General features: G+C 40.5%; 3 protein-coding genes across 11 annotated transcripts in view; 1 reads left to right on the forward strand and 2 right to left on the reverse strand.

Annotated features, from left to right (window-relative positions):
- Positions 1-10: 10 nt before the first annotated feature.
- Positions 11-4,217, reverse strand: LOC127417395 (UDP-GlcNAc:betaGal beta-1,3-N-acetylglucosaminyltransferase 9-like). Of its 3 annotated transcripts, none has more exons than XM_051657423.1 (3): positions 3,909-4,217; positions 3,008-3,099; positions 11-1,471 (listed from the first exon to the last, which is right to left on the reverse strand). In XM_051657423.1, exon 3 carries the CDS (start codon positions 1,393-1,395, stop codon positions 13-15), a length of 1,383 nt encoding a protein of 460 aa, XP_051513383.1. In that variant the 5' UTR covers positions 1,396-1,471; positions 3,008-3,099; positions 3,909-4,217; the 3' UTR covers positions 11-12. The 3 variants fall into 3 exon arrangements, with proteins under 3 accessions (XP_051513383.1, XP_051513382.1, XP_051513384.1); XM_051657422.1 differs by having other exon boundaries at positions 11-1,474; XM_051657424.1 differs by having other exon boundaries at positions 11-1,474; positions 3,008-4,217.
- Positions 4,218-4,466: 249 nt separating this feature from the next.
- On the reverse strand, positions 4,467-23,732 carry LOC127417391 (Bardet-Biedl syndrome 2 protein homolog). 6 transcript variants are annotated; one of them, XM_051657418.1, is made up of 18 exons: positions 13,322-13,444; positions 12,491-12,659; positions 11,167-11,394; positions 10,823-10,948; positions 10,669-10,731; positions 10,460-10,537; positions 10,256-10,360; positions 10,047-10,133; positions 9,313-9,448; positions 9,089-9,228; positions 8,857-8,995; positions 8,474-8,645; positions 7,711-7,840; positions 7,456-7,575; positions 5,526-5,663; positions 5,304-5,416; positions 5,067-5,215; positions 4,467-4,893 (listed from the first exon to the last, which is right to left on the reverse strand). In XM_051657418.1, exons 2-18 carry the CDS (start codon positions 12,605-12,607, stop codon positions 4,787-4,789), a joined length of 2,148 nt encoding a protein of 715 aa, XP_051513378.1. In that variant the 5' UTR covers positions 12,608-12,659; positions 13,322-13,444; the 3' UTR covers positions 4,467-4,786. The 6 variants fall into 6 exon arrangements, with proteins under 6 accessions (XP_051513378.1, XP_051513374.1, XP_051513376.1 ...); XM_051657414.1 differs by lacking the exon at positions 13,322-13,444 and adding an exon at positions 23,627-23,732 and having other exon boundaries at positions 8,857-9,228; XM_051657416.1 differs by lacking the exon at positions 13,322-13,444 and adding an exon at positions 14,036-14,097 and having other exon boundaries at positions 8,857-9,228.
- LOC127417390 (nuclear pore complex protein Nup93) overlaps positions 21,582-25,704 on the forward strand; it is a 45,663-nt gene continuing 41,540 nt past the window's right edge. The window contains exons 1-3 of one of the 2 annotated variants that reach the window (XM_051657412.1): positions 21,582-21,714; positions 22,331-22,520; positions 23,648-23,765. In XM_051657412.1, coding sequence (XP_051513372.1) covers positions 22,354-22,520; positions 23,648-23,765 — 285 coding nt within the window. In that variant the 5' untranslated portion in view covers positions 21,582-21,714; positions 22,331-22,353. Of the gene's footprint in view, positions 21,715-22,330; positions 22,529-23,647; positions 23,766-25,704 lie in introns of both variants that reach the window. The other variant, XM_051657411.1, reaches the window with a different exon arrangement.

The raw sequence follows: 25,704 nt of genomic DNA on the forward strand, positions 1-25,704 counted from the left end.
GATTTGAAGGAGTCAATGTTCCACAAACACTTTCATTTCATAATCTTTGTTACTAAGCTCCCCTTTTGCCTGGTTCTTTATATTCTTGGGGACCTTGTTGCTCCACTTAAATGGAAAACTCCTGTGACCTTGACTGCTATGACAGTGAAGGTTAGGGTCATGCAGGAGGTTCCACATGAGCCAGATCTGTGGGACTGTCAAACTGTGAACCACCATTAGTTCTCTGTAGAAGCAGGGGTCAAAGACCTGCAGGTGGGGTGCGGCAGACGGTTTCACAATCCCAAAGGTGCGGAAGCCCTCATGGCGAGTCGGCTGAAGGCCAATCCTCAGGAGACACATTCCCAGAAAGACATCATCAATGGGGAACAGTTCCACCTCTTTGCAGGCAAGGTGCAGCCTCAATGCAGTATGTACCGACATGACAAAGCCCCCTCCGCCTGCATATGAAGGGTAGATCCCTTGGCCATAAATAAACTCAGGAACAAAGTATTTACTGTTGCGTCTGTGAATCGGTTTCGCATGGACAATGATGTCTCCAACAAAAAGATCCTTATCAATGTCTTTGCCATCAAGCATCTCCAGGATGTTGTCAACGTTCACGTACACATCTGCGTCACCCTTAAAAATGAACTTTGCTTTGGAGCAGCTCACATTGACCCACTGCAGGAAGTGGATTTCTTTTAGTGTCAGGTTAAAGAAAGTGTCTTCAAAGTCCCACAGGAGGATGTCACGATAAGTTTGGCTCTCATAAGCCAACAGCTTGTCCCATAGTGGGAGCGCTGTTTGATTCTGGGGCACGCCAAGAAGAAAAACTCTCCTGACATTCACTCCTTTCTGGAACACACCCTCTCGTCCCCAGGTGCGTCGAACCACTTGTCGTTTATCAAAGTCTATTGCAACTGATTTAATGGCAATAAGCATGTAGGGTGCACTTTCTGGTCCAGAACATTTGTCTGGTTGATCAATAAATAGCTTGAAGTGTCGCTGGTCTTTCTTTCGAAGGTAGTCCTCAAAGTCAAATGGTGCATGTGTAGGTAGGAGACCGGATGTTGCTGAGGCCTGGTGAGATTCATCCTTTTGCTTTAATTTAGACTTTGCTTTAGTCCTTGTTTTAAATTTACTCTGAGATTTTGACTTTGATTGTCCTTGGGCCTTAGGCTTAATCTGAACCTCAGACTTGCATGTGGGTATATCTTGAGGTTTAGAAGGTACTGGATTTGTTTGTTGTCCCATTGATGCTCCTCCAAGGAGGGTTCTGGAGCTGGTGGACCCCTGTTCAATGTGCAAAGTCGTGCATACAGGTGTCAGTCTTTGGTGGGCATAGAACAGCAGACAGAGCAGTATCAACAGAATCAAGGAGCAAAGTACATCTCCCTTTATATAGATCCTCCTCATGCTGTCACAGGTTTCACTAGTTTGTCTTTTTTCCAACCCAGCAGTTATTTGGATTTCTTCACAGCCATTAGGGGTTCTTCTAAGTAAAAGTACAAAATGAATTAAATAAACAGCACTTGCTTAAACTAAAGCAATTTTCAAGATGCCATCATTAATTTTTGCATGATCAGTTGTGCAATTTCTTTTGTACATTTTCTCCTAAGAATAAAATAAGACATTTCACACTACGCTTAATGCTGGACCAGGCATTTTCATACTTGTAATTTTAAAAAGGGGTTAGCACCAATTTAAACCCTGGTTTATGAAGCCTTGCTCCAGAGCATGGTTAGAACTGCCTTAACTGCATGGCCAAAGGTATACAGTGTGAATTACTAATTCAGGTTTAGGGACAGTGCCAGAGAACTTTGGTTGTTGGTGCTATGGGGATGCCAGATCATTGACGGGGAGCTGAGTTATGATCAATAAATAGGCACGGACACGCAATTTTAATATCTGTTTGCACGCTGTGACTAGAAATCGCTACTCTACTACCTGTCTGTCACTCAGTATAACAGCTAACACATTTCCAGAGGAAAATGTCCCGCATAAAGAAAATAGTGAACCATTATTGTCTAGGGGGTCCACAGGCAGGCTCCCCCGGGAGAATTTTTTATTTTGTTGTTGTTGTAAAAGCAGAACTAAGGCGTTTAATTCTGGTGACTTTGGGAGCAGCATTTGTACATATTCTTAAGTACCATTGTGTAGCATTAATGTATGGGTTAAGCATATCTAAAAGACTAACAAGACAGCACTAGTTGAAAGTTTCTCAAAATTTGCCTGCTATTGCAGTACCATGGTACAGTGATGGAATCAGATGGCAATCACGGTATTTATATAGTAACTCAAATGTAGGCCTACTTGTCCAAAAACCATGCTAAGATACTTTTTAGTACTTTAAGTGCTTTCATGCACTATTAATATTTTGATACTCTTTTCTTTGGAAAATGTTTACCTTGTGTTTTACAAAAGCTGCACAAGTATGTCTTGAACATAAAAAAAACAACTGGACGCATTCGCAGGTTGAGTTTCAATTTATTGTATGTAAATATCCAATTCATCCCGTGCTCTATTTGCTCTGTTTCGGTTATTCCATTGTATAAGTGAGTAAGAAACCAAACCACTCCTAATGTTTCCATGCATGAGGTGTCCAAGGGATTCACAGACTGAATTTGATTCTAAACAGCTCACAGAAATACGGTAGCCTACACAGGACAAGATCGTTGAAAAACGATCAGGGAAAATGTTTCTCATCTTTATGGATAAGCTAACAAAAAATTGTTGGGTGTGCTATGGGGGTGCTATGGACTTTCTTTGGGAGGCTGAAGCACCTGCAAGCCCCTCCTCAGCACCGCCCATGTTCAGGGTAAAGTATAAACAGTGTGAAACATGGACAAGTACTTCTTTAACACAGGATTAAATTAACCCAGGGATAAAAAATTACCTTGGGTCTAAATTGTGAACAAGTTTGAAAAGCCCAAAAAATCAACTGACAAGACTTCACCTTTTTGTGATGGAACCTTAAAATCAATTTCCTATTGTATAAGAAATGTGAAAGACCTCACATGCTCCTTACCACAGTACATCCAGGATATCATCAAAGAACGAGAGACACAGGATATTACTTGTCCAAAGTTACGCTCCAAGAACAGTCAGGACCGCATACCTCTATGAAATATGATTAACAAACAATTTATGACAGTATCCCCAACTGAGATTTACGACAAGCTTATGAAATAAAAAAATCACTTCTGGCACAAAGCAGGGGAGGACTGGGAAGAGAAATCGGCCCTGGATTTGAAATAAAAACCGAAGACTGTTGATTGGGGGGAGGGGTTGGGGGGGGAGAGTCGGCCCACCGGGACAAGTCCCGGTTCTCCCGATGGCCAGTCCGCCCCTGCTTCAAAGTTAAAAACTGAAAGAAAAAAAGGAAGAAAGAAAAATCTCCACCTGTTGAGACTTACTATTGTGTATTATCCATTGAAATAAACCACATATAGGTGATCACGACAGTTGCTTTTCCAACTCCTCTGCCAGTAGATTTTAAAAGGAGCCAACAAAACAACAAAAATGCTGTCTAACAATGCTACATGCGGTTCCTGCTGGACATCCATCTTCCATTATGCAAACTTAAGTAATGTAGACTCGAGTCTACAGTAATTACGTTTATCTAAATGGAAGATGCAGCACTGCAGACATATATATTTACCTTTTAAAATGTCACTAGACCCTGCCTTGTGCAGACATGTCCATATGCAAACTATACCTTACACCCTGGAGCCAACAGTGGAGTATGTAACATAAAAAAGTGCGATGGATTTTGTTTTCGACTGAATTCATTCTCGAGTTTGTCTGGACTAATGTACATTTTGGTGTCTAACCAACTTGCTATAGGTGGTCTTTTACAAAGTTTGCCGATTCCATTCTGTCTTTAAATAATTTCTAACTGTCTCAATCAAAACAACTACAAGACTTACCCAGATGAAAGCATACCCCGATAGCATGACACCGTTAAAGCCAGTTCTAAACATCTGCTTCCACTATTAAAGTTGCTGTACGCTCAGGGTTCTGCGTGCATGGAAAAACTTCCAACCCTCGCAGACTTGTTCAAAAGCGCTACGCTACTGAATTCATTGCGTTTCCGTTAAATATTAGCCATTTTGCGTTTACTTGAACATCAGTTACAGCTTACAAGCGCTAGAGATTGTTTTTAGATGCAAATGTTAAAGAATATTTTTTTTTCTTCTGTCACGTGACAGCATGGAGATCGGTGGATGCGTCTCGCGCCAGATGCCAGCGCAGCAACTGAGACTCCCGAGCGCCTGGAGCGAGAACGCGCAAGTCAATTACGAATTCAGTGGACTCATATCCCTTGTACTAATGCATCACATGTGCTCACTGACCTTTGCTATTCTCGTCTATGGAAGCTCATAATGGAAGAAAGAGCTGCAGTAATATGCTATGTTCACCGTCAAAGGGAGGCATGAATACAGACACATATTATATAATAATTTAATTAAATCCAAGATCTTGCTCATATACAGTTGATATCAGTGAATTTACACACATTTCCTTTGTAGACAAAAAAAAAAAAATGCAAAAAAAAAATTGGGCTATCACTTAAGACATACAGTTGTCGAGAGACCCACTTAGTTATTCCTCTACGCAAAACTTCTGCCAATATGAGGTAGGGATTAAAAACATCCCTTCATGCAGGCTTTTCCATTTCCCAACAGACTACTGGACTCTGTCTCTTTCTCTGCCAGTTTTTTGGAGTCTCCCCCAGGGGCATTGTCTCAGCTGATCTTGCAGACTTCTCTGCTTGAAGGTAATTTAGGCTCAGAACATAGATTCCTCAGGACGATGCAGTCCCTGCTTTCATGATCTTGAAAAGAGCATTTATGTTGTTGTTCTTGATGGCATCCCGACAGGCAGTGATGACCTGATTTTTTGGCTTTCCCACTGAGAGACAAGAAAATATTGCAAATTAATTATGACTAATTTTAACAATTAAATGCAAAAAAAAAAAGAAAAAAAAAAAAAAAAAAAAGAAGACCATGTAATACACCAATACATCTATTCCATTGATGGCCATGGATAGATCACTAGATTCACTCTCATTATAATTCACCCACCTCTTAATCTCCCTGCTCTTTGGATGGCTTGGTTAACTGATTTTAGGCATGCAAGGAGGGCATTGTGATTATTGGACCTGATTTTATATTCGTTTATCAAATCTCTGTTGAGGTCGTACAGCTCAATGTAACGCTTCTTCATGGTTCTCCTAGAAAAAACAATATCATTTAGGTAAGTACTTGTGTGTTAAGAGAAAGAGAGAGGTCTGGACTGATTAATCATAACAAGATACTAACCAATCACCCATGAGTCTGGCATCTTCTGCCTGCACAAGCATATTTCTTATGTAGTTGGAATGATCTGCCATTGCTGCTGTAAGCTTTTGATGCACAGAATGAAACTCATCCACCTAAGACAAACATGGAAGGTTATATACAATGAATAGATGTGCTATAAAAGATAATGTGACCATTTTCAGATTTTATAATGAATCTATTGGCGATGCTTTTATTGCTAACCTCAGTGAGAGTGGCTCGCAGCTCTTTGAAGTAGGCGGGAAAATCTGCATCAGCTTGTAAATCTTCTATGGCCAGAAAAGAGGCAAGCGACTGGACCAGATCTCCAGCTAGATCAATGTCATTTGTGCTCAGTGTGATCTAATGAGACAGAACAAAGTTAGAGATTTTTTTTATGAATGTATAAAGAATGTTAATTCTTGACAAAAAGAAAAGAGCAACAGGTAGCTCTAAAATAACTTAATATTATCTCTGAAAATAAACACACGTGCATGTGCACATACAGTGCATACGGAAAGTATTCACAGCGCTTCACTTTTTCCACATTTTGTTATGTTACAGCCTTATTCCAAAATTGATTAAATTCATTATTTTCCTCAAATTCTACAAACAATATCCCATAATGACAACGTGAAAGAAGTTTGTATGAAATCTTTGCAAATTTATTAAAAAAAAAAAAAAAAAAACCACACACATGTACACAAGTATTCACAGCCTTTGCTCAATACTTTGTTGAAGCACCTTTGGCACCAATTACAGCCTCAAGTCTTTTTGAGTATGATGCTACAAGCTTGGCACACCTATTTTTGGGCAGTTTCTCCCATTCTTCTTTGCAGGACCTCTCAAGCTCCATCAGGTTGGATGGGGAGTGTTGTGCACAGCCATTTTCAGATCTCTCCAGAGATGTTCAGTCGGGTTCAAGTCTGGGCTCTGGCTGGGCCACTCAAGGACATTCACAGAGTTGTCCTGTAGCCACTCCTTTGTTATCTTGGCTCTGAGCTTAGGGTCGTTGTCCTGTTGGAAGATGAACCTTCGCCCCAGTCTGAGGTCCAGAGCACTCTGGAGCAGGTTTTCATCAAGGATGTCTCTGTACATTGCTGCATTCATCTTTCCCTCAATCCTGACTAGTCTCCCAGTTCCTGCTGCTGAAAAACATCCCCACAGCATGATGCTGCCACCGCCATGCTTTACTGTAGGGATGGTATTTGCCAAGTGATGAGCGGTGCCTGGTTTCCTCCGGACATGACGCTTGCCAATCAGGCCAAAGAGTTCAATCTTTGTTTCATCAGACCAGAGAATTTTGTTTCTCATGGTCTGAGAGTCCTTCAGGTACCTTTTGGCAAACTCCAGGCGAGCTGTCATGTGCCTTTTACTGAGGAGTGGCTTCCGTCTGGCCACTCTACCATACAGGCCTGATTGGTGGAGTGCTGCAGAGATGGTTGTTCTTCTGGAAGTTTCTCCTCTCTCCACAGAGAAACGCTGGAGCTCTGTCAGAGTGACCATCGGGTTCTTGGTCACCTCCCTGACTAAGGCCCTTCTCCCCCGACTGCTCAGTTTGGCCGGGCGGCCAGCTCTAGGAAGAGTCCTGGTGGTTCCAAACTTCTTCCATTTATGGATGGAGGCCACTGTGCTCATTGGGACCTTCAATGCTGCAGACATTTTTCTGTACCCTTCCCCAGATCTGTGCCTCGATACAATCCTGTCTCGGAGGTCTACAGACAATTCCTTGGACTTCATGGCTTGGTTTGTGCTTTGACATGCACTGTTAACTGTGGGACCTTATATAGACAGGTGTGTGCCTTTCCAAATCATGTCCAATCAACTGAATTTACCACAGGTGGACTCCAATCAAGTTGTAGAAACATCTCAAGGATGATCAGTGGAAACAGGATGCACCTGAGCTCAATTTTGAGTGTCATGGCAAAGTCTGTGAATACTTACGTACATGTGATTTTTTTCCGTTTTTTTATTTTTAATAAATTTGCAAAGATTTCAAACAAACTTCTTTCATGTTGTCATTATGGGGTATTGTTTGTAGAATTTTGAGGAAAATAATGAATTTAATCCATTTTGGAATAAGGCTGTAACATAACAAAATGTGGAAAAAGTGAAGCGCTGTGAATACTTTCTGGATGCACAGTAATGGAAGCACCTCTCCACTGGGTTGCATGTTGATCCTTAAGAGACCTCCACTACGCTGTGCAGTGAAAGTGATGTCTGGACTATCAATGCCCTCGGGTAGCAGAAAGGTTTGGTTTAGCCACATGACCACCTGCAGACATAGAAGGCGCTGCTTTATGCATGTCTTTTTGTTTATGTACTGTAGTATTGTGACGAGAGGGTGAATCATTCGCATCACGTGGTAGTAATTACAAACGTAATTGTGTATGTATTTGTGTTGTTTTACCCTCTGAGGCCTGTCATTGATGCTGAATGTGACTCTTCCAGTGGGTTGAGCAGCCGAGGGGTCAACATTAAGGTCATACATGGAGAAGCGAGGCAGCTGACGTGTAATCTCAAACACATGAAACTGTGTACTGCGGAATAAGGGGAAGAAGAGAGAAAATACTCATGACCATTGATTCGAAATTCTTCCACTCTACTACTGCTTGTCCATGACAACTTAAGTGCTTTTTGGAGCTTCAAAATTTTGGTCACCATTCACTTGCATTGTGTGGATCTACAGCTCTGAGATATTCTTCTTTGTTTGTGTTCTGCAGAAGTTATACACATCTGGGATGGCAAGAGGGTGAGTAAATTATGAGAAAATTTTCATTTTTGGGTGAACTATCCCTTTAAAGGAATGTTCTGGGTTCAATACAAGTTAAGCTTAATCGACATCATTTGCGACATAATTCTGATTACCACAAAAATGTATTTAGAGTTGTTCCTCCTTTTCAGAGTAAGTGAGGCACTTACAATGAAAGTGATTTTAGCTTTTTTTTTAAAGGAAAAGGAGGAATGAGTCGAAATTAATTTTTGTGGCAATCAACATTATGCCACAAATGCTTTTGATTGAGCTTAACTTGTATTAAACCCAGAACATTCCTTTAATAACCATCATTTTTCTAAGTCTTTCTCCAGAGACATTCTGTCAAATTAATCCTCAAAAAAATAAAAAAAAATAAAATGTTTTGCAATAGTTATGATGATATTCTGCAGATGTGTACCTTGTCTTCCCTCCCACAAAAGCTTTGATGTGAAGGTCCACTGGAATGTCTTTTGGAGGAATGATGGGGACACGGACACAGCCAGAGAGGTTTTGAGCACTAGGGTGAACCACGTGACTCTCGCCTTCAAAAATTCCTTCAGCAAATATCAGCACAGCTCTAATGATTGTTTCTGAAGGAGGACAGCACAAATAATGTGATGATACTACAGTATGAGACAGCCAGTCTGAAGACTTTGTCAAGACTATTTTTAACAACTTTATTAAATGCTACATAAACAGAGGCAATGGTAATGCATATGCTTATACCAGACTGTCATTTTTAAGAAATGGACTGAGAAAGCCTGTACTACTGAATCAGTTGTAATTTTCTAAGGTTTATACCGTTTGGGGTGGAGATGTTGAGCTCTATATGTGCTCTCTGGCTCTCTGTGGCTCTTCGCACAGACAAGGCTGTCTGGAGCTGTGTGTTGGCTGGAATTACACCCATCTTAGCCTCCCCCTCCGAGACACTAGGAGCAGCCTGTGTCAAACAAATATTAATGGTCATCCAATGACATCCAAAAGCATCAACAACTGCAAAAGTGTGGCACTGTGTTACATCTCCATATACAACCTTGTCTTTTTCCTCATAGTTTCGTAATTCCAGCAACAGGTTTTGTTTTCGTTGGCTCAGCTCCCTGATCAGGTCTTGTTCCACACTTGCGTCCATCAGGTTTCCCTTCATCTCCTTGCTGGCAGGCAGGTAGCCACGCACTGTGAGACGATACACATAATATTATGAGCCAATTATGAAAGACAATAGTCATGAATTTACAAAAAAAAACCTCTTCATATCACCTTCTCCCTCCACAGAGGTGCAAATTAGCTGGATCTGTCCATCCATGCGATAGTCTCCCTCCACCACGCCAGCCACAGAGGAGGAGAAGTTATCCTTGAAGATCACCTCACCTGTGCGATCACTGCGTGCATCAATCTAGACATGGAATCACAGGGAATATGCTTATGGAAATTTTACCAGTAATCTTTGATTGTCATTGCTACTACATCCAGTTGCCCCAAAACATTTTTAAACACTTGATTTCACACTTAAAAATGTCATTAGTCATGTCAAACATTAGTCATTACATTAGATACAAAATATCAAAACAATTGGGATCTGCAATAAATGATGCTAGACCTTTTCTCAGAAATAACTTCACCTTTATAAGCCCCTTTTCAAGTACTTATACCCAACAGCCCTCAAGGTCATTTTTAGTGGATGTATGAAATCAGTTCCCCTCAAGATCACACAGACTAACCACAGGTGCAATTCATCACATCAACTATGAACATGTTCCACAAAATTTGACAACCAGAAAGTGTGCAAAGTATGTACTTTTTGTCTTAATTTTGAACAACATATATATTAACTTCTTTTTATGAACTGTTTAGCTGGAAAAGTGTGTTTGTGCTACATTTCTTTAAAATAAATGACACTTGGTTTGATTTTCTGTTACATAGTGTAAATACATTCATACACTTCTATATGTGGCTAAAGTGTCCAATACTTTCAAGGGGCACTGTACACTCACCTTTCCATTGGACCACCCAGTTATTAGTTCTACAACACCATCGGCATTAAGATCAAAGGCATGGATGCTCATGGCGTGGTTTTTAGACTGTGAGAAAAAGAGAACAAAGTAAGAAGAGAGGAACATGAATAGCCCTGTTTTAAACTTATTAATAATGATGAGTAATCATGTTCTCAGAGGATGAATTGATTCATTTTCGATTGTACTACCTTGATCCTCCAGTAGCGGGCAGTGCGGTCATATACTCCAACTGTTCCATTAGCCAATGCATAACCAAATCTGCTTCCATGCATGTGACAAAGTGATGTGACTGTCTGAGAGTAACAGAAACTGCATAGATAAGAATGAATTTGGCCCCCCAAAACTTTCCCTGCCTAACTATTAAACAGTTCTGTTATTGTCATACCTCATACCTCATTTTCTGCCATCTCGGTCACTAGTTCATCTTCTCTGAACACCCTGATATCAAAGTCCTCTGACCCAACAAGAAGCTGCATCAGGAAAAATAGAATATGAGGTGGATAAAAAAATATGTATATATATTATTATAATAACTGACAAATTAATTTTATAATTTCGGTTATTATGAAGTGGACATGAAAAGTACAATTCTTCACCAAACCTCATTTTTGCCATCTCCAGTAAAGTCGCAGAGCACAAGTGATCGTACATTATCTCCTGTGACCTTTAAAAAAATGAAGTCATACATAAAAACCTTTTTGTCTTTTCATTATTAAATCTGAATGCAGCAAACCAATAGAACTAAATGATCTTACTGTCCAGAACTGGTCATTTCCCTCATAGTCAAAGCCTTGCAGAGCGCAGTTTCCTCCAATGATGGCGAGGGGGGACTGGTTATCTCCTAGTTTTCCGAGGACAATGGCATTGGCCCCGTCGGTCACCTGTTATGTAAAAAAGCATTAGACAAACATTTCAGTCTCATCTGAAGGAGACCCATTCATAAATAAACTTTCCACTGATCTCTGATGTCTATGACATACTAAACCTTGTACCCTTTAAAATTCTCGTATGAATAAAGGTCTTAAAGATTAAAAAAAAAAAAAAAAAAAAAAACATGTCAGAGCTTTCATGCATATACTGTAAGACAACCCAGTCTTACCTCCTTGTAGAAAATATCAGCGTTGTCATGCACATCATATGCCAGCAGGTTGGTTTGAGAGCCCACGAGCAGTGTGTGTCCTGTGGTGTTGGGTCCCAGAGTACCAGCCGTAAGGCAACTGACTGCCTGGTTGATATTGAGGAGTGATATATCAGAGTCCTGGGTACTTTGACTCAGCCGGTGGGCCACTGGCCTCTGACCTCGAGTGTGAGGGTTATGGATAAACACCTGGATGGATTTAGAAGTGGATATTAATATGTGAAAAAACACAACGGATAAATAGGTCTTCTTCTGTAGAGGATACTTCATTAATGCACCATATGTGTTTAATATTATATTACCCCTTAAATAAAATAATTACCCCTTTGTTGTTTAAAAATAGTGAGTTTTTTTTATCTAAAATGATTTAATCATCTAAAAGGCCTTGCTAAATGTGTCAACAAGATTTCAATTGCTATATTGCACAAAAAATATCAACAACTTAGCAACAAAAACAGCACATCAAATCAGTCCTGCTCTCATGAACACTATCTGACTGTGGAACATGAGATTAAATTGTTGAGATACAATTATTGGGGGAAAAACAGGTTAGAAAAAAACAGTTCAAAGTTCAAGGAACGAAAACAAAAACTGAAAACAAACACATTTTTCTTTTTTTTTTTTTTTTGCAGAACGTAACTGAAAGCAAGAACGAAATCCCTTTTAATTGTTCCAGAATGAAAACAGTATTTTTAAATGCTGGTAACGGGTTAATAACCGGTTAATTTTTTTCTGATACATTTTTCATGAAACCAAAGACCAAAGAGGCTTCTAATTTTAGTAGAACATCAGCAGCAAACCCTTAGTTAAAAAAAAACAATGTTGAAAAAAATAAAAAATCATGCCGCCCGCAAAAGTTGACATTTATTCCAAACACACCCATGCAGTGTTTGCGTGCAAGCAGGAGAGAGAGAATTAGGCTATTAATTGATTTTAGGTGGCCAAATAAATATTTGTAATATTTTTGGGGATGTACAGTATTTAACATGAAAAATATATTTATTTAAAAGACATTATTTTATATAGGCTGCTGTATACTATGCTCATGATTTCTATCCTAAAAATTTCCCCACATGGGAATTTTTTTTTTTTTTTTATTTTTTTATTTTGGGCGAGGAAAGTCCCTAATATTTTAATAAAATACAACAAACAAGGCACTAAAGATCAGGCTGTCCTGTCAAGCTGAGCATAAAACATTGCCAGCTGAAAAAATAAATGGCAAAAACTGTCTGAGTAGTGACCAAGAATGCAACTTCAACAATGACACTGTTTTGAATTAATATACCTTCCCTGCTTGTGTGGCTGCAGTGAGGCATGGATGAATCCCATCATACTTTCCGACAGCAACCATTCGAGGATTAATCTTATGGTTCAGTTTAAGGGTGAAGATCGGCACTAACATAGTGACACAGCTCAACAGCAAGGGCTGGTCTGTTATGTTTCTGAATGACAACCTGTGAAAACACCACAAACATAAATGTTACAGCAATGACTTGGTGAGCATTCACAAAACATACTAGAGATCCTTTCAGTCTTTTAAGAGGCTATTAGAAAAACACAAGGCAGTTATCAACTACATATCAATAGATCAATAGATTTAGACCAGCTGACTGTATGTAGGGTTTAGCAGTGCTGTCTATAGCCCCTCTAACCACCGCTTCTGTCTGGGTAATCGAATAAACAGCTTACTGTGCTTCTCGCCCGCTAGGGAATCGTTGCCTAGCAACAATGGGGGGCTTGTTACGGCATTATCAAGCCACCTTTGCTGGCATGCTATTCTGCTAATCCTTTCGGTTTACACTTCTGCTCGCCTCGTTTTTAACAAAATAAAGATTTACGGTGCATTTCTGATTTTACAGAGTGTCTATACGACGCCTTTTCGATTCCAAAAGAAGCAATGTATACTTAATACTACTGAGGAAATGTGTTAGCCTGAGATGCTACAGAAAACTAAATGTATTCTCTATGAGCTGGCAGGGCGTGCTAACTCTGCTTAGCTGAATGGAAAAAGTGCAGAACCACTTTATACAGTGTTTGCAGATGATTAAGAAAAAAAATCACTTTGGGATATTTCCTTAACTGCAATAAATGCTATTCTAAAAATGCAGTGTCTTACCGCAATCACTGGTTTGTTCCCTGCCAGTTGGTGTGTTCAAGCTGTTACCTAGCTGGAAAGACTGATAACTGGAAGAGGATTGTTTTGTGGTGAGCAATGAGCAAGCACAGAAGTCCTGATTACTGAAGAACCATTACTGAAGTGAACGGCTGACGGTAAAAATGACTAATGATTTATATAAATAATAATAATAATAATAATAATAATAATAAAGTCGTGGTTATAGTAAGGCACTTACAATGGAAGGAAACTCAAAGTATTGCCACAATACGTAAACATTATGTGTTAACGTGATTGCAGTGTGAAAAAAATTGTCTATTAACCTTATCTGTGTATTACTTCATATCCAACATTACAGCTTTGTCGTAATATAAATATGGTGGTAAACCCTGTTCCCTTACGACACAGTATACTTGACATTGCGTTTATTAACGCATATGGGGAGTGCCTTCTTACACGACCTAGTTGAAACCTCTCTACAATAACGCCAATATTCTAACATTGGCTATGGTGTTTGAGCCCCGCCTGTTTTGGCGCGAAACTGTAGATGTTGTTCTGTAAGTGTTCCTTGTGCCAGAGGCACATCCTGCCATCAGATCAGCATGAGAGCTGCATTTACTGTCTGGGCCGCACCCACGCAGAGACAGCTCTCATGCAGACAGACTGTCCTCACTGTGAGGGCATGAGTCTCAAGACACTTCGCTTGCGAATCACCTTCATTCTGAGGGATGATTCAGCCTCACGCACCCTCCCACCCGCCTCTTCTGTGATACGCGAGGATTCACACGAGGAGGCACAGCAGGGCCGCGAGGTCAAGCAGGATGACTTTGAGGTGGTCATCATGGCGGCACACACTCCACGAGCCCCTCAATCTCTACGAAGCGCGTTTTCCGATACACTATGTGCGAGATGATCTCCGGCCTTCTGAAAGAGCGGGCGGCCTTGTCTCGTTCAGCGGTTCTGATGCTGGGGATAATAATGATGATGTCATGTCTCTCGCTGCATCATGTGAGTGGTCAGTGGATGGTGCTGCCGCCCCACCCCCCAGCGAGGGCGAGAAACGCCCCATTCTTTCCCGAAGTTCATAACGAACTGTCCAAGTCCTGGAACGCACCCTTCTCGGCGCGGTCGTGCAGTGATGCCATCCTTTCTAATGTGGATCACTGGGAAGAAAACGGTTATGCCCAACTACCCCATGTGGAGGAGGCGGTAGCGGCACACCTCTGCCCAGTGAGTAACAGGCCATGGAAATCACTCCCTATACATCCTTCCAAACCATGTCGACAAATGTCTGCACTGGTGCGAAAAGCTTACTCAGCGGCAGGACAAGCTGGATCAGCACTCCACGCAATGCGCCAAAACAGGCGGGGCTCACACACCATAGCCAATGTTAGAATATTGGCGTTATTGTAGAGAGGTTTCAACTAGGTCGTGTAAGAAGGCACTCCCCATATGCTCCAGGTATTTCAAGCCAAGCTCCTCAAGCAAATGGACAAGCATAGCTTCGATCCAGAGACATTCAAAGAGATCTGCACTGCTACAGACTTGGCGCTGCATGCCACAAAAGTCACTGCGCAGGACATCGGCAAGTCCATGGGCAACCTGGCAGTTCTGGATCGACATATATGGCTGAACCTCACAGAAATGAGTGATAAGGAAAAAGCCACTCTGTTGGATGCTCCAGTGTATCCAGTTTGCTGAGCGTTACGTCGCGACTTAGCAGCAGTCACAGGCTATGAGACACTTTATGCCCAAACATAAAAGCCCCATACCTGCTGCCTCACCGGCACCTGTGTATCAGCACGCACAGCAAAAGCGCTCCTGATGGGCACAACCCTTTGAAGTGGAAAGCAGAGCTCGCGGTTCTCTTCGGGTCCGCTCCAAAGCAGGCTCGTTTGGAGATACAAAACACTGTTCCCCATCTCCCCACATATTGTTGTTCACAATATTGTTTAAAATGTTGTTCCTGTGTCTTGCACTCAAATAAATGCAATAAAAAATGCAACAAGTACAAAAAAGAATACAGCATTCGTTGCAAATGAACGAGATGCTCACACATTCTCAATAAAGAGCCCTTTTCCTCTTCAAAGCACACACATTATGCGCAGCTGCTTCCCTATAGTGAGTGACACATTATATCATACGGTAAACAAACCAAATTGCCCTCTGTCCCGTTACGCGGATGCGTGGCAAGCCCTAATTGGTATTTCAGAATGGGTGCAAAAAACGATCAAACGTGGTTATATGATCCAATTTGCACTCCGGCCACCCCGTTTCAACGGCATTCTGTCTTCCACGGTTTTGTTCGAAGACGCGCCAGTGTTACGAGCCGAAATACACAATCTCCTCGTGAAAAGCGTGATAATGACTGTGCCAAATTGTCAAGACCAAAAAGGGTTTTATAGCCGTTATTTTCTTGTCCCAAAGAAAGATGGCGGGCTTCGGCCAATCCTGTTTCTGAGACATTAAATTTGCGTACTCACAAAGTGCCCGTTCAAAATGATTACTCAGAAACAGATCTTATCACATGTACGCCCACACGATTGGTTTGCATCGATAGGTCTGAAGGATGCGTACTTTCATATCCAAATTGTACAACATCACAGGATGTTTTTGAGATTTGCTTTCGAGGGAACAGCGTATCAATTCAAAGTCCTGCCCTTCGGACTGTCTCTGGCTCCTCGCACATTCACAAAGTGCATCGATGCGGTTCTCGACCCTCTGAGACTGAGCAGCATGCATATCTTGAACTACCTCGACGATTGGCTGTTACTGGCACAATCAGAGGCTCCGTTATTCCAGCACAGAGACTAACTGCTTCAGCATCTAAACAGCTTGGGCCTCAATGTGAACCGGGCGAAGAGCATGCTGTCCCCCAGCCAACAAATCTCCTTTTTGGGAGTCCGCCTCGACTCCACGAGCAGGAGCGAGCATCTCATAAGCGAGCGTGTTCACGCCATTCTACAGTGTCTGTCTCAGTTCAAACTGGGGAGAAAACTTCCACTGAAGCTGTTTCAGAAAGCACTGGGATTTATGGAGGCAGCATCCATGCTAGGCGCCAAGGGCGCATGCGCATCACTATATCCCGCCGCTGTATAGCTGCTTTAGCACCATGGACAGCTCCTGCATTTTACCAGTGAGGTGTCATGCTGGGGCAAGTTGTCAGGCAGAAAGTGGTGACTATGGATGCTTCCAACACAGGTTGGGGGGTGGTGTGCGATGGACGCCCGACTTTAGGCACCTGGACAGGGGCGAAGAAAGCGTGGCACATCAACTGCTTAGAGCTATCGGCTGTATTTCTAGCCTTAAAGGCTTTTCAGTCAGAAATAGCGAACTGTCATGTCTTGGTTCGCTCAGACAACATGACAGTTGTGGCATATATAAACCGCCAAGGCGGAATTCATTCACCGCCACTGTTGAGACTGACGTGTCGCCTCCTCCTATGGAGCGAGCGTCATCTCATCTCCCTGAGAGCGACATATGTCCCAGGCCGCCTGAATTATGGTGCGGACCTATTGTCATGCCAAGGGGTGATACCAGGCGAATGGAGACTTCATCCTCAAACTGTATTAAGGATTTGGGAAATATTCGGCAAAGCAGAAATCTATCTATTTGCCTTAGTGGGGAATACTCACTGTCCCCCTGGTACTCGAAGTCACAAGCCCCACTGGGAGCTGACGCAATGCAGCATACTCATGTCGGTTGCCGTCCCACGAGACTGCGGCTTCGTGCTTTCTTTCTGGGAGGTAATGCTGTGTAGATTCTGTTCCCCATATGTGTTAATAAACGCAATGTCAAGTGTACCAAGTCGTAAGGGAACGTCTTGGTTACATACGTAACCTCGGTTCCCTGAGACGAAGGGAACGAGACATTGTGAACGCTAGGCACACTACAAGACTCAGAGTTCTTGAGGCACGAAAGATGCGCTCCTTGTTCTCAGTCAGATATTCTGAGGAAATGGTGTTTGTGCACCTGTATTTATAGCGGACAGTTTTGCGCCAAAACAGGCAGGGCTGAAACACCATAGCCAATATTAGAATATTGGCACTATTGTAGAGAGGTTCAACTAGGTCGTGTAAGAAGGCACTCCCCATATGCACTAATAAACGCAGTGTCTCGTTCCCTTCATCTCAGGGAACCAAGGTTACGTACGTAACCGAGACGTTCTCTGGTAAACACAGTAACACCTGTAATTCCCTAATTTTGTCACACTAAAATCATGTTAACGTGCATAATGTTTACTTTTTTAGGCCATACTTTTTTCAATAGTATTTTAACATTTATAGACTTGCCCCAGTCTATTTTTGCTTCTTCTTTTTTTATTATTATTTATTTATTTTTTTTATAAACATAGGAGGCGTCGAAATTATTTATTTAATTATTGTGATATTCAACAATATGCCACACTTGCTGTCAATTAAATTTAAAGGAACAATTCACCCAAAAAATGTAAAATGTTTTATCAGATGTTTATGATTTTCTTTCTTCTGCAGAACACAAAGATTTTTAGAAGAATATCTCAGCTCTGTAGGTCCATACAATGCCTCGTGAATGATTGCAAGAACTTTGAAGCTCCAAAAAGCACATAAAGGAAACATAAAGGTAATCTATAAGACTCCAGTGGTTTAATCCATGTCTTTTAAAGCAATCTTATTGGTTTGGGGTGAGAACAGACCAAAATGTAACTCCTTTTATCACTGTACATCTTATCATTGCAGTCTCTAGGCACAATCATGATTTCAAGCTCGAATACACTTCCTAGTGCTTCACCCATGCAAAAAGCACTAGATGGCGCTAGGAAGTGTAATCGAGCTTGAAATCATGATCACCAAGCAGACTGCTGATGTCAAGATCTATAGTGAAAAGGGAGTTATATATTGGTCTGTTCACACCCAAAACAGATTGCTTTGGAAGACATGGATTAAACCACTTAAGTATTATGGGCTACTTTTATGCTGTCTTTATGTACTTTTTGGAGCTTCAAAGTTTTGGTCACTATTGCCTTGCTTTGTGTGGACCTACAGAGCTAAAATATTCTTCAAAACAATCGGTTTGTGTTCTGCAGGAGAAAAAAGTTGTACACCTTGGATGGCATGAGGGTGAGTAAATGAGAATTTTCTTTTTGGGGTGAATGATCCCATTTACTATAAATTAATTTGCATCCTTTTTGTTTCCTTTTGTTCTCTTTGAATTTGAGAATCAAACAAAAGCTTGGAAATATAGGTTACTAATGAGGAAAAGAAAAACTTTTTAACGTTTAACCTTGTCAAGAAGTCCACTTGTTGAGTAGGCATATACATTCGTGTTCAAATGAATGCCAATTAATAATTTATGAGAATTTGTCTTTATCCCTAAAATGCCGACACTCTGCACTCGTCACACCAGTTGTGTTTCATTCTAGTGTTTTCACCAGGGTGACGCATAGTGGAAAAAACGCCACCGGTCAACAGTGAGTGAGGTACTGGACGGGTGCAAAACAAGTCTTTTATTTACTCTGTTCTCGCGCTCATCTTCGCCGAGTGCAGACAGGGGGAGCAAACAGCACAGTAGTTTAGTGCCGTGTGCAAAAGAGTTTCAAACTGGTGACAAACAATTGAAGGGGATTAGAATTGAAAGACAGAAAAAAGAGCTTTTATTAAATCAAATAAGTGCTTCAGATTCTTGGGGATGTCCACCTGCCTATAGCTGCTGAATAATACACCTATTTATTCTCACAAACTTTTTATTTCTTCAATATTTAATGTGGTTGTTCTACTTTCCTCACATCGATCTAAAACATTACTGCTAAGACACGCGAAATGTTTTAATAAGCTACTTTTATGGCGTTGGCTTTTACCAAATATGCACTTCATTATATAATCAAGTAAACAAACGAATCAATATTGAGCCTGTGAAGTGGAAATGTTAGTTATATAATCTTATAAACAAAACATTGATGTAGCAGGGTGGGAGGGGTAATTTCTGATTGTTTGATAGTTTGCACCCAGTTGCATTAATGAGTCACACCGCGTGCAGGCTGAGGAGGGCTTTGCACTCGTCTTTTGCACTCCCCCGAGCTATATAAAACCAGTGCGCGCGGAGTCTCCAGTAGGTTATCGACCATCCACATCAACTCATTCAGAGACTGAGTGAAGATATTCCTAAGAACCTTTCGTGAACCTAAAGGATATTTGAGGGAAAATGGATCCTTGTGATTGCTCAAAGAGTAAGAATTTTCGGCTATTTTAAAATTATATTTAGGTCAAGTTTGGCTGCTCGGAATGAAGTAACTACAAACATGCTGACATTTTTATTTATTTATTTTTTTCCCTCTACTATAAATTTCTCTCATTGCTCTCTTGTAGCTGGAACTTGCAACTGCGGTGCCACCTGCAAGTGCACTAATTGTGCGTGTACAACCTGCAAGAAGAGTATGTGGACTCGTTTGGCTTTGCGCATCATTTGTTTTGTCTGTCCGATTGAGACCCTGTCTATGATCAGTATTAAACTCATTTGTTTTCCTTCCCTGCCGTAGGTTGCTGTTCCTGCTGCCCATCTGGTTGCAGCAAGTGTGCTTCTGGCTGCATATGTAAGGGCAATTCCTGCGACTCCAGCTGCTGTCAATGAGGTTGCCTCTACGTTTGCTACAACAATGTGAATTAAAAGTGATCTTTGTTATGCATAGCATGAATGTTGTTTTTTACGAAATAAGTGACCTTCAGTTGTTAAATCTTGACTGTTTCATGTTGCATATGTCTTTGTGACCAGGCTAAAGAGGAAATGCACTGATTTGTATTGTTGCAAAAGATTATCACATGTTTGTTCTTTATAATTGACACTTGCTGTTTTTCTACAATCTGTAATGTCTACAATACAAAGTGTCAGCAGTTCTTGCTGTGTATCTTCATTTCAACTTTCGTGTCCTTCACTGTCTGCTGTTCCTGACGTGTAGAGCAATTACTAGACCTACACAATGAAGTCTAAAGTTTTATTCAAGAAATAAACCTGTTAATCATGCTACCATAGTACTGTCTTTGACCTGTACATTGGACATTACCACATGGTACTTTCTACCATAGTAGGGTACAATGGGGCTAAAGGCACAATACAACTCTGGTTGCAGTGTATTTAAGATTTGGGGGGGGGGGGTAGTTTTTTTTTATTAAATACTGATGGAGTAACATTTTGAAAAGAAATTGGATTGTTTTGATTGAAATTCAGTGTTTGAAAAGTGGAGTAAAGGGCCCCCAGGGGGTTAGTAGATATTGTGTAGTAAGGAGCAATAGTTATAGGGCACAACTTAACCAATGCAAATCATTTTAAGGCAGCAAGATGCTTGTTCTGAGTAACAGGTGATGCTTCTTCAAAATAACTAATTTTAACCCCAAATACTACCCTTTTGCTTATTGGACAGTTGATTTTTATCAACTTAATAGTTTTTAAAAGATTTAGGGATTTTTGACCTACATTTGCAACTAATTGGATCAAATTGCCTTCAAATCAACCTTTAAACATTTCATGCAATGATCTCGTAGGCTAGATCAGGAATATTTTGTAGTGCATAGTGACAAACAGGTGTTTAGAAAAGTGCTGTGGTAGTTTGTTGCATTTAGTGTTTTGAGAGAAAATCTAATGTGCCTTTTACCCCTGGGGGCCATTAGCCCCTTTGTACCCTACTTTAAATGTATTTTACACATACATTGTACATTACCACTATGGTAGCCTCCTTATTTGTTAATGCTGAGTCAATGTTTGAGATGGCATACTACCATATTTACTATTTCTGCAGTGCAGTGGTTCGCAACCTTTTTGACCCCAAAGACATTGTCAAAGAAAATAGAAGACCCTCATCCTATGGAAACTAGTAGATGAATATAATACATTTTGTGATCCCAAAAGTTTCAGAAACTATCAGTTTATAAGTTGTAGGCTTCTAAATTTTTTTTTTTTTTAGCACTTCTAAGTTAATTTCATTAAGTCAAAATTAAATTTAAAAAAAATTACAAAATGTGTCAATATGCAGTTTGCAACAGTGCACACTGCAATGTAACTACTGATTTGAACGTTTATCATTGCATAATGCGTTCTGTTTAAAAATAGCATGCAGTGTACATACTGCGCAGTATTCGGCTAATTAGTATTCCATTACTAACTAATGTGTTTTCCAGTGATCTTACGGAAATTCTGTCTGACCTGATGTGCTCAGTAGTGAACTCTCTCTGATCTTTGAACTCATATAATAAATATTTGAATAAAGTTCTCTGGACGCCCGAGCGCCTCTGGGAAGACCGCTTTGAACCAATGAGCGCTCGCTCTGAGTGGAACCCGGGAGTTCACGAGGAGAATGTGTTTAGCATAGCGGCTAACTGGAATCCATCATCTCACAGCTGCTGTAAGGACTCACATTCAGCGAGGTGAGTTGTCACATGTGCGCTTACTAATAACTAGTTAATAGATACTTAATTGTTGCTGCATTTGACAAGTGTCTGTTCGGGACGCGTTTGCCCACAGCACCTCATGTCATATTAGCTTGTTAGCATGTCACATTCAGTTCTATGGACTCACAAGCAAAACAGTCTTGATATTCTTCACATTTAGTACCGTCACCGTATTCAATATTATATGAATGAAACTGTCGATAATGATTTAAGTCGTTATACAGCGCATAAATACGTTTTTCATGGGCTTTCTCCATGTCATAATTTTCTGTCATCCCAATTATCGTGATAATTGTATTTTTCTGCCAAAATACCATAGTCACTACAATTATTGTTACTATTGCCAAATAATATTAACTTAATGTAGGATCTTCAAACAGTGTGAGATGCTTTTTTAATCCTGTTATTTTAGTTTTTTTTTGTTGTTTTGTTTTGTTGAAAACAGTGAAGAATTTATTGCACTAACAAAACCAATAGTCATTATGGAAGTCTGGTGGAAACTATGGTGACTGTGGTAGGGAAGGACATACTGAACACAAATGATGTGCGCTGCACCATGTAAAATAACACGCCACTCCTGTGTTGCTGTCAGGTGGAACAGGTTGCTGGACATGGATGCTGAGGGCTTTGGGGAACTCCTGCAGCAAGCCGAACAGCTTGCAGCAGAGACAGAGGCAGTGTCTGAGTTGCCCCATGTCGAGCGAAACCTACAGGAGATCCAGCAGGCAGGAGAGCGACTACGTTCCCGCACTCTCACAAGAACCTCTCAAGACACAGCTGATGTAAAAGCGTACGTTTTTATATGTCAACCCCTTGTGTCTCCATGTCTCTGTGTGTTGTTGCAGTGGAGATTTTGTTGTTGTTGACCATGCAGTTGGGCATTACTTTCAAGGTGCATTCAGTAATTTTTGGTTTATGTGGTCTTGTGGTGCGTTCAAGTCCTTCTGGGAAGTTCGGACTTATGAGGTCAGAAATCGTAAGTATGATGTGATGTGCGTTCAAATGATTTTAGTTGGAAAGAATGGACCCATTTTGCAATTTCATATTTCTATCTCTCTTTTTCCACTTACAAGTGAAGACAGGAAACATTTTTAGCACCAATGCAACAAAATGAAGAGCGAAGCAATGCATTAGGTGTGTAATTAATGGTTTATCTATCTATTTTATCAAAGTAGTGCAGCCACATATGATGATGGGAAATGTAGTTTTCTTGCAAACACTTATGGCTGCATAAACCAGCTAAATGAGTCAATTTTTTTATCATGATTCTTCCATAACAGTACGAAAACTGCACACAAACTAAACTTCACAGTCAAAATCCTCAATTCAAACTAATGTATTACCAATAACAATTAGCTTCCGCTCAGAAAGTCTGGGCTCAAAGAAAATTCAGTAAGACTTCTTGGTGGCATTCATGTACACTCAACTTGTAAATACGATCCTTTCAATATGACTTGAACGCACCACTGGACTTGGACACTGACACCTAGGGGCATTGATACAGCATCATTCAAACACAATAGTTTTCAGTTACTGATGCTGCTGTAGAAATTCACAATTCACAGTCAGCCACCCATGATTAATTTTACTTAACATGAGTTTGCAATAACACAGCAGTTACAGAGAGCAAGTAGTATTCGGCTGGTCACGTGTTCCTAGCGTGGCATTCCCCAATGAGGGGACCCTATCCATATAGATTTAAACAGTTTTTATAACATGACTTATATGATTGGAGTCCTCTGGAGACCTCTGAGTGGTCTTGATTTTAACCATGTTTTTTTAATTACTTTTTCTTGCTTTAGAAGTAAAACTTTAATGAAGAAAAATTACGGAGTGCATCTTCAATTCTCCCTTATTTTGAAGGTATTTGAGTCAGCACGCTGCTTACTGCTTGTATTGTCCTCTTCAGCTCCATCCTCTTGGGCTCTCGGGGTCTGGACATCTTCCATATCTCCCAACGTCTGGAGAGCCTCAGTGCAGCCACTACATTTGAGCCTCTAGAGCCAGTCAAAGACACTGATATTCAGGTTAGTACATGCTTTGTTTGTGTGGAATATGGAAAGCATGGCAAACTGGTTGCTCTTGATTTGATGTGCCTCCCATCTTCATGCCTCAACCTGGTGCCTCATACATTACACTTTTTTGTTTTGTTTATGTTTTTTGCATTTTCTACTTTGATTTTTGGTGGAAACATGCAGGATTTTTATTCTTGATTTTAAACCGAGCATAGTTAGAACTGGTTGAAATGAATGGAAAAGAAGCCATATCATTAATATTGCCTTTCAGTGGACTGTTTACAATTTTGGGATTGGATTGGAGTTAAGTGGTTATTTGGTTCAAAGTGCAGTAAGACCTGTTTTATAGTAGTTTACCTTACATAGGCATTAGTTTTAATTTGCATTCAGCAATTTTTGTTTTGACTGCTTCTGTTTTACTTTGTCTTTCACTTTTTAAATTTTATTAGACATTTATTGGCTCAGGCTGTATGGTAAAATATAATATAGGCAAGCTTTACAACACATTAACAAGTGTGCTTGTCAAACAAGTCTAAGCTTATTTTGCAAGCTTGCTTTTTGGATAATGCACCTTGATATGTTCATTTGTTCTAGATTTCAGAATGCTTTGTTAATGAATATTTGCCATGGATTTTAGGGAAAAACTAGAAGCTGAAGTGTGTAAATTCTACGCCACTAGCCTCATAAAAAGGAACTACAAAAATTAGACTAACATTGTTTTAAAAGAGCTTTACCTGAATACTCAGAAAATACCCAAAATATAATCCTGCCCCAAATTTACGTCATTGGTTAAATCAAAGCTGCTGGGTCTGGTTGGTCTGATGCTCTAACAAGCACTCACCGAGCGAGCACTTTATTAGGAACACTATGGTCCTAACATAGTGCCCGACATGGTCTTCTGCTGTTGTAGCCCATCCGCCTCAAGGTTCGACAAGTTGTACGTTCCGAGATCCTATTCTTTCTGTTCACTACAATAGGTACAGTTAGTTATCTGAGTTACCGTAGCCTTTCTGACAGTTTATCTCTTAACTAATCTGGCCATTCTCCGTTGACCTCTTGTGGTGGAAATTCACCTGTAAAATGAATCAGGCCACTCCAGTGGAAAAGCTTAAGCAAAGAAAATCTTTATTCACGAGCCCGGGCAGCCTCTCCTACTACCAAGTGTACCTCAGAGAGCTACAAAGATTAATTCCAAAATACAGAATATTTATCCAACACAATCATACATATTCATTTTTCCAGAAGACAAAGAATCAACTAAATGATTGGCTAAATATAAAAAGTAATTACCATAGAACCTCCTATATTTCTTCACCTTACAAGGACAGGTTCCTGTCCTGAAATGCTCTCTTCATCCACATTAGTCTTCCTCAGCACATTCCATAATAATAAGATGTTTTTCCACTCTTCGGCTGTGTCCTCTGATAAGACTGTTCTCTGCCTCTCTTTTGCTATCTGACCTTGCCAGAGATGGCTGTACAAAGAAACTTCAGTCAACTTAGCTGCAAAAAGAGAAACTATTTATCTAAGCATTTGAACATGTTTGATTCATTTACAGAAAGCAATTTACAATTAATAAGAAATAATAGAAAAGAAACAAAGCATAATGAAGATTAATAACATTTTAATTTCTCTCATCAACAAGGTGTTTCCGTCTGCAGAACTGCCGCTCAATGGATGGTTTTTGTTTTTGGCACCATTCGGAGTAAATTCTAGAGTCTGTTGCGTGTGAAAATCCCAGGAGATCAGCAGTTACAGAAATACTCAAACCAGCCCATCTGGCACCAACAATCATGCCATGGTCCAAATCACTGAGATCACATTTTTTCTCCATTCTGATGGTTGATATGAACATTAACTGAAGCTCCTGATCCTTATCTGCATGATTTTAAGCATTGCACTGCTGCAACATGATTGGCTGATTAGAGATAATCGCATGAAAAAGTAGGTG

This window comes from Myxocyprinus asiaticus, chromosome 26, assembly GCF_019703515.2.
Source record: "Myxocyprinus asiaticus isolate MX2 ecotype Aquarium Trade chromosome 26, UBuf_Myxa_2, whole genome shotgun sequence".
Classification (NCBI taxonomy): Eukaryota; Metazoa; Chordata; class Actinopteri; order Cypriniformes; family Catostomidae; genus Myxocyprinus; species Myxocyprinus asiaticus.